Here is a 9,318-nt window from a genome sequence, read left to right as displayed (position 1 = left end):
TGCTGAACTGTGCTCACATCCTCCAATGTGTTTGCAATCCTTCCCAGTTTGGTGTCATCTGCAAACTTGCTCAAGAAGCTTTCTATGCCAGCATCGAAATTAAGTCAAATAGTTCCCATCTGACTAAAACACTCATTGCCTTCTAAGCTCCATATAGAGAATACACCGAGATGGAAATGCCCATTAATGTTGCTTTCTGAACAAAGAAGCTGGCCAGTCCTTCAGCCCAGGGGAGACAAACATCTGTCCTGCAGTGCTTCTCTCTGGCTGGATGAGCTGTCTCTGGATCTGGCCCATGGGGCTTCTAATCACAGCTCCAAAAGCCACTGTGCCGGTGCAGCCAGCCATGTTGCCCATGCCACAGAATTTCTGATTCTTGACCGCAGCTCAGCATGCAAATCAGTGGTGGGGCAGCAAGCCGTGTTAACCTGTGCATGGCGCCTGTGCTGACAAAGCAGCTCTGGCAGCTCCAGTGAGAAGCCACGCAAGCTGAACTCAGCTTGCCAACTCATTTGAGTTTTACAACTCTACTTCAGCCCATGATATTTAACCCAAAGCCCACAAGTAGTTAGAGAAACACAGATTTCTTCCCAGATGGTAAAAGATATTGATTAATCCACAGATAATGTAATTTAAATGGAAATGAGTGAATTAAAATTTATTTAATTAAGAGGCAGCTTTGATACATGTAGGGGGATTCAGGCAATATGCTGGTCCTTGACAGGCAAATATTAAGAACATACCCGTTCATTTTTGTCTGTACAGAAGAGTCTCGTGTGATGCCTTTTCTGCACAACAATAAATGTAATTCCTGGCTGGTAGTCCTTTTCTAATTTAATACATGCTTCTCTGATAGCCAACAGTTCATGATGGAGAACCTAAAACAAATTAACAAAAATGTGATCAATATGGACTGCAAAGATAAAATCAGCATTAAAATTACTTTTAAAAACTGCCATATCATTTGCATTTTGTCCCCTCTAAATCATGCCCTCCCAGTGCTGCCAATGAGGGAGAGATCTGCATACATAAAGATGTGTAGGATCAGACACTACAGGTTTCCCTTGATTTACGCGGTACATGCGTTCCCGGAGAATGGCGCATAAACTGAATTTGCATAAAGTGAACCCACTTTATAATGTAAGAACTAGGGATAGGTTCCCATGACAGTGAGGGAGGGAGGAGTAAGGCTGGGACTAGGAAAGGGGCGGGGGCATGGGTGGCACTCCTGGAGATGCACAAGGCAGCCGAACAGAGGGAATAGAGCAGTGCTCATCCCAGCACTAGCTGCCTGCAGCTGCTGGGCTGCACCATGCCCCAAGCCCGCCAGGGCTCTGCCTGTCCCCATTCACCCCAGCTCCTGCTGCAGCTGCCCTGGGAGTGGTGGATGCCAGCTCCCTGTAGCTGCTTCACCATGCCCTGGTGCAGGCAGCTGATGTCAGCTGCTCCCAGGGCTGCTCCACCACAGGCTGGTGTGTGTGTGGACAAGTAGAGCCCCAGGCAGTGTGGGGCATGGCACTCACCCCAGCTCCAGCTGTAGTGGCCTTGGGAGCAGCCAACACCAGCTGTCTGTACCAGGGCATAGTGCAGCCCAGCAGCTACAAGCAGCTGGCATCGGCTGCTCCCGAGGCAGCTGCAGCAGAAGCTGGGGTGAGTGGGGATAGGCGGAGCCCTGAGGGGTTCGGGGCACAGCATGGCGAAGCGCAGCAGCTGCAGGTTGCTGCCACTGGCTGCTCCCGAGGCTGCTGCAGCTGGGGCGAGTGAGGCCACAGCGCTTTCCCCTCCCCCCACAGACTTGCCTGCTTTTGGGGGTGTTGGGGCAGTGCATCTATGCTGATCGCATAAGAGCGAATTTACCTTGCATATAACAAATTATGGGTCTAAATATGCTCATCACATAAGAGCAAATTTACACATAAAGAACCCGCATTAAAATCGAGGGAAACCTGTAAATCTTTCACTTCGTGAAAATAAATCATGTGTCAGGTCCTTGAAGCAAGACCCAATGGGCCACTAACGTATCAGTAAAGCTCCAAACACAATGCCTACATTATAAAAATATTGTGGCATGCAACCTATTATTAATGGACAGATAAAAAGGCACAACTGAGTGGTCTATTGAACAGACTACAACCTGAATGTTTTTCAGAGTAGGGAATTAAATATAAAATACTTAATGTTTGCACTTGTCCCCAATTCTTTGAGTGCAGTGTGCCAGGGAATAGAGAGCAAGTTGCAATGAATTCTTATTAAAACATGGTAATATGAGAGCTGATACAGTCTGGAATTTCTAAAAATGAAAATATCTTAATGATGAAAGAAAATATCAAAGTTATTTACTGACATGCAGGCATCAAATTCATACAAAGTTGGACATTAGGAATGGGATTTGGCATGACCACAAAAACTGCAGAAAGGGGATTAAAAGCTAAACAAACTTCAAACTGAATGGCATTATACAATTTATTGTGAAGCCCTTTTTGTAAAGGAGCAGTTAAGATCCTGAAAGCTGGGAGGACACTTTTTCTGCATTGTTTGGCTGATGCCCGAGACCTATTAGGAGGAAAGACATTACTCATCCTAACTCCAATTTAACAAAGGATACCATCAGAAAGTTTCAAATGTCAAAAATATTAACCTGCTGAAACTGCCCCTCAGAAACGCCATCTCTGTAGAAAATAATGCGAGTTGGTTTAAATCTGGTTGATTTGTAGAACTGAATAAGTAACTCCCTGACCATGGCAGCCAAATCCTGGATGATTTCTTGACGGTGTTGCTGGACACGAACAGTGGCACAGTATCGATTAGGGTGAGCATCCATACTACCAACGACCTGTTTAAATATACCATGCTTAAGACCAAACTGGTAAAGAGCATTTTCTTTCAACTTACTTTAAAAACGAATATTTAAAACACATAAAGATTTGATTATCTCAGTGAATTACTTTAGAATCTATGCAGTCCATAGAGAAAGAGAGCAATACAAAGTTTATTTTGCAAAAACTGTACAGCATTTAACAGTCTACCTATAACTCTATATAATGCTACAACAAGGGTTTTGCAATACTAGTGACATTTTTTAAGTCTGTACTTCACCTAGATTTCAAGGAAAAAAAAGATTTCACAACTGGTTCATACCACAAGGAAGCTGCTGGATCCCTGGTTCTTTCCTGACTCATGTGGTCTCTGTGCCCAGGAGCCTGTACTGCCCAAACCTCAATTGCATTCGTCTGGCTGATGACCAGGGATCTGTGTTCTCCATTTGCTGCAGAAAAGTGCAAATTTTTCTCCTTTAAAGGAGAAGAGTGAGGGTTTTTCCCTTTTAAAGGAGAAAAATCACAGCTCTCTCCTTTACAGGAGAAAAATGTGGGAAACTGCGGGTCTGGCCTGGTGCGAGTGGGTGGGGCTTGGCCCCAAGTAGAGCACTGCAGGGGCAGCTGCAGGCTGGATCTAGTCAGCTGGTGGGCCAGATCCGGCTCACGGGATGTATTTTGTCCACTCACAGGGGTTGATCCATTATGGTACTTCTTACGTTCTTACAACGTCTGCCAGGGGCCTAAGACACAATCGCCTGCGTCACTGCAGTCATCTAGCTCGCAAATGACAGTGCATTAATTATCTTGAAAAACCACTTGTAGGTTACTGTTATCACTGAATGCAGCAGCTTCTCTGTGACGGATTACAGGGAGCTCATTATACCAACAACTGGCTGCCTCTTTGCTTCTGGGGGCAGTTCAAAACGCTGACTGGAATGAGACCCCCCAGTGCCAGGAGACTGCTAATGCACTTAAGCCAGGGGTATGTATGTTCACACACCTGAGGAAGGGGAACATCATGGAGATATTTGGGTAGCCCCTACTGTACAGTTGCAGGGGAACCCAGGAAAGAGGAGAGTGAAGGCCCAGCAGTGAAACATTCATACGTAATATGTTTTATCTACACACTGCATAGACTTCTGCGAAGCCTTAAAATGTGCAAATTTGAGAAATGGTTTGGCCTTCTGAATACAAACCGCCAGCCCTAGCCCACTTCCAGCAAAGGATGCAACTGAAGGAAAACTCCCCCTGCCTGTTTTGGTGCGTGTTGCTTTGCAGGAGAATATCATGCAACTCAAGGTGAATAGTGAATACGCAGACTGCCCAGCAAGGATCAGGGCAAAATATAAAATACATCCTGGACTAGAGACATTCAGCTAGGCTGGCCACGTGCACTTCCAGGTTGCTTTATTCCTCATATGGCAGGTGAGAAGAACAGTAAATTTCACAAAAATGCACAATACGGAGATTCTTACTGGCAATTTACAAATGCTATAGCACTGTGAATTAACGGGATATAACACTCAGTGGATTATAATGTTGCTATCAGCCTGAAAAAGGTCCTGGAAAAAAGCCCCAAACTTATTTATGTAAGGTATTAGAGTAATTTTCAATCAGTAAGCTCTCACACAACATGAAACAATTATTACCAGAGAAAATTCTCCAGAACAAGTTTCTGGAGATTATGTAGTTAAATAGTGTTTAACATTATAACTGGGGTACCAGATTTACAGGCTACTCTTATACAACTACTTAGAAAAACCCAAACAAACAAACAAAAAACCAAAAAACCCCAAACAGATTTAAATTAAATTACTGAAAGTCAAGACTACTACACAATTTACTCACTGCAGCAATAGAAGGCTTTTTTCCATCTCCAGCTGGTGGATGAGTGACATCTGCGCCAAGGAATATAACAGGCTGCTGAAACACTGGTGGCCTAATGAAGAGAAAGTAAATGTTGCAACAAAAGGTATACATAACTTTGGAAAAAAATTTATATAAGTGGCAATTGAGGAATCCTAGCCATCCCTGTCATGCAGGAATGCACCATCTGTTTAGCATGATTGTTGTTAACTGTTTGTATTCTGGTAGCATCCTGACCCTGATCAGAGTCCCTTTCTGTTAGCTGCTGCACAGACATGAAGGGCCAAGTTTTTAAGGCAGTAGGCTCCTAGTGCTCATTGATTTTCATGGGAATCGGGCACCTAAATACCTTTAAAAATCTGAGGCAAAGGGCATACAATCTACTTTCACTGAAGTGACCTAAGGTGAAAATTGTACCTCCATACTTCTTATAGCATCTGAAAGCAGGTTACATTTTGGTACTCTGCACATCTTAACTTCCTCTAAAGAAAACAACGTATGTGCTATTAGAAACAGAGGTGAGCAACATATAGCCCTGTGGGTTTGATCAGGCCCATGGAGCTGGGGGGTGGGGTGCTTTGCCCATGCAATGCTGGGTGGGCTTTGTATACGCTGTGGATGGGCGGTGGTTGCACAGCCCTGCTGCACCGCAGACAGGCAGGCAGGGGAGGGGAGTTGTATATACTGGCACTGTGCTATGTGTGGGCAGGCAGGGGACTTTACGTGCCAGCACAACCAGGTAGCAGTGGCAGTAGTGGGCTGGGCACATTGGCTCAGCTCCAAAACCTTGCCGACCTTTGTGTTAAGAGTATTAAAAAACTGAATATTTTGGTTTAAACTAAAAAAGCCTGAGTTCATCAGAAACTCTACAGGGATTTTTTTAAAGTAATTTTTAATTAAGGACCTCCCTAAATATTTGTATTTGGAATTTTTAGCTATATCAGGTCTGTTTGAAAGCTGATATTCTAAAAGGCAATAAAGTATACTGAAAGACCATCACAGAGAGACTAAATTTCTCCTCCTCCTAATTTGATACTTTCTTTTAGCTTCCTCAGAAGAAGTAGCTACAAAATGTACACAACTATTACTTTTCAAAATTTAATTTCTCAGGTATTTCAGGGTGTTTCTTCAGGAAGCGATGCCATGATATGGTCATTTTAAAAACTCTTTACAATTCAGAATGTTTTTGGATACCAGTAAATGATACCCAATTAACAGTAACTCTACAATTAACACCAAAAACTCCACCTTTTGAGAACTTCACTATTTGACGGGAATTTTGGGGGGCCTCTGTGGTTAGTTATACTTTCATAAGAGGACGGTTTATCAGAAGAACAAGTAGAATTCTTATCTTTTTGGGTGCATCATACCACAGGTGGGTAGCAGTTGATTGGATGGAAGAATACGCCATTCAAATTAAACATCCTACTTCTTAGGAACAGACAGATATTTCTGGGTAGAAAATGACTGTTCAGAAATACTGATGTGCTTTTAAAAAGTAAAGTTGAGACTCCTCGCATGAAAAGCCTGTATTTCCTCTTACTATGAAGTCACCATAGAATTTTGCAGCAAAGCTCAAACTGGGGAAAAATATTTAACCGCTAACAAGTATTTATAAAGCTTGTGTTTCATGAAATGCATAGCCTGCCCCAGGCAATTGTTTTTACATTTTTACTAACATTGTAGTAAACATTTTTACTCCAATGTTATGTGGATGTAATGCTTCTTCCAACTGTCCACAATTATGCTAGGTACAGACATTCACAAAGCCTGAGGCGGAGTTGATCTATGTTACACAGTTTTCTGTAAGCAGCATAGTTTAGATGGGTAGCAGACAGAACACACGTTTGCCCTTTGGTGAGAGGGGAAATCTTAGACCAGGTTTCGCCATTTTTAAACCAATCTGTGCGCCGAATTTCTGTTCTGTTACGGGTATAGACTGGTTTCTGATCACCTGTACCAGTAAAAAAGTGTAATGTCTGCATTTGGCCGTAGTGCAGTAAATGCACTTTACAATGTGAAGGAAAAATGCTTCTCCTCTGAACAGCATGTTTTCTAAGTGCTCGTTGCTGTATTACTTTTCAGCAACTGCTCTCCGATTGCCCTCAGCTTGGTCAAGTAGAAGTTTGCTTATCTCTGCGAAGCAGCATGTTGACTTTCTGAAAGCAGAGCTAAGTCAGAAATAGCTGCCATTTTGTTTTGAGAATGGAAATGCAAGGACTAAAAGTGGCATTTTTATTTATTTATTTATTTTTACAGACACACACACTCTCACTAAAGCTATTTTGTATTATAGTTTTATCCGTGATAGTACTCCACATGCTACACAGTTAGACCAGAACAGCTGAATATCACCGCGCTTCATTTTCCACCGAAAGATCTGTTCACACAGTTCTAATTAAAGAATATTTATTAGGCGATGATGCATGAGCCAGAAAAAACGTTGAATTTCAGATTCCAATTAGTTTGCAGGCCTGACGGTTTAAAAATAGGCTTTTTTTTCCTGAGTCAAACGGATTTAGAAGTCATTGACATACAAAGACAGAGTCCCAGAAAAACACTTCTACAAAGTCACTTTTCAAGAGCTATACTTATGCTGAAAGCTGTTACCAGGGCATCACTCTGAGAACTAAATCTGGGGAAAAATATTTGTAAGTAAAAATAAAATATTTTTGCTTCTTTTCTTCCAGATGCTAAAATAAATGCCTTGTAGCTTCATGTGAAGCACTCTGTAGATTATAACACCAAAAAGAGAATTATCTTGCCTGAACTCCTGAACCCAAGGGATCTGAACATAATACACAGAGGGAAGCAGAGGCAAAGAGCCTGGAGATGGGAAGGTTCATGATCCCACTGAAAATCAGTTATAATGCAGGTACCGCAAAAATAGTTCCACATCTTCCAAGCCTACGCCTCGTCCATTGAGTTACTGTTGTCCATCTAAGGATATCAAGCGAACGGCAAGCAATGAAAACAAAACCAGCTCAGCTCAGCTCAGCTCAGCGGCAGCAGTGAAAGTTTACATATGGGGGCAAATCCAAAGAGGGTGCAGGAGCCTGGTCACACTCTGCTTTGGCTGTGTCCCACATGCTGCAGCGAGCTCTCAGAGCTCACCATCATGTCAGCGCAGCTCCGGATGTGGGAGCAAGATACATGAGCTCCACAGCACAGGGTCTGCCTGGAGTTCCTGCTTTTCAGCTCTGGAGCCTGCTGCTGTTTTGCTTTTCCCCTCCCCAAATTCAGCAGCAGAGGAAAAGGAGGGGATGAGTGGTGACAGCAGCAGCAACTCCTGCTTTCACTGTGGGAGGGGGAAGTGGCTTCGATTGTATCATGTGCCACACAGCTACAACCCCATCACCATGATCCTGGATCTGCTCCTGTTTATACAGGTACAAACGATATGTGAAGTCTGCAAATACAGTATGTATAGAGCCACTTCCCTGCAGCCTTTATAGTTTAAGTTTTAAATGACTAGTAGAAATAATGGTTCTGGTTCCAAAGTGACGATACAGATCAGAGCTTCCCTAAAGGTCACTGGAGTTCAGATTTTGGTTCTCTACCAAAGACCTACTGTAATAGTAGACAGCATTCACATTTTTCCTCTGGTAAGGCCACTCAGGAGTTCACAGCCAGAGTAAAAGCTCCTTAAGAAATTTCCCATATGGAACTGCCTTCACACACACCCAAGCTGTAAGCTAAGTGAGGCACACTGATTTGCCTGCGTTTATGCTACAGCTGGCTACTACAATCCCAGTAGGAGACTGCAATAAGTTCTAGCGCGAGATTCCTTGGAACGAACCTATTTCAGTTTCCAACACGCATGTGTTCTCTCTCCCCCCCCCCCTTTAAAACAAATGAACAGTGAGATGCAAACTGCTGAAACAAGCAACCCTGATCCCAATGGCCACGTCCAGATGTGCAGGGGAGTGTTTTTAAAGCTGGATAAAAATGCAGGAGAAAAATGGCCATTTTAACATAAAACGTTCCCCTTAAAAAACAAACATGGATAACTTACCTTCCCTGTGGCAGTAAAATGTTATTTACGCCTCCTAATTTGACGTTGATCTTTAAACAAAGATTGGACAAAGTTTGCGGTGTTGTTCTTTGCACATTTTTCATCTGAACACACTGGGTAGCCATCCCCAGTACAGTATCACCAACACGCTTTACTTCCGCTACCAAGTCAAAAAAGAAAATAAAAACTAATCAAATATTTAAATACAAGTATTTAATACATTAAGTGGCATTCTTTCTGGCATGATCACCTGCCCCAAAGGCTATAAACATCTGTCCTGGGAGAAACCATTTTATCCCGGGAGAAAGTGCAATAGTTCAAATAACCATGTCTGTTGTACAGGAAGAAACCCTAACAATGTTCACAGGACAATAATTGCTAACAGTTTGTCCTGGGACATTGCAAAGTCTGTCTGAACAGCTGTCCTGGGATTGCATCAGTGAATCAATGGCCGAAAATGGTGATGTGTATTACACCAATCCATGATATTTGTGCTCTGGGGCAAACACAGGCACAACCTGTCCTAGGACAAATGCAATGTCAGTTCCTAGCCTAGGTAATTTATTAATGTAATTAGTTTAAACATATTTACCCATGCTGTTTTTGAATTTTCTAACTGCT

The 9,318-nt window shown here is 42.8% G+C and overlaps 1 protein-coding gene across 1 annotated transcript in view; it reads right to left on the bottom strand.

Moving 5' to 3' along the window:
- The window catches only part of AGO2 (argonaute 2, RISC catalytic component), a 77,477-nt gene that overhangs the window by 14,543 nt on the left and 53,616 nt on the right, over positions 1-9,318 (bottom strand). The window contains 4 exon segments of the mRNA XM_014524270.2: positions 744-878; positions 2,639-2,833; positions 4,665-4,755; positions 8,698-8,857. Of these exon segments, the coding sequence (XP_014379756.1) occupies positions 744-878; positions 2,639-2,833; positions 4,665-4,755; positions 8,698-8,857 (581 nt within the window).

This window comes from Alligator sinensis, unplaced genomic scaffold (assembly GCF_000455745.1).
Source record: "Alligator sinensis unplaced genomic scaffold, ASM45574v1 scaffold721_1, whole genome shotgun sequence".
NCBI classification, from domain to species: Eukaryota; Metazoa; Chordata; order Crocodylia; family Alligatoridae; genus Alligator; species Alligator sinensis.
The sequence above is the reverse complement of the archived record's forward strand: the minus strand, read 5'-3'. Positions and strand labels throughout refer to the sequence as shown.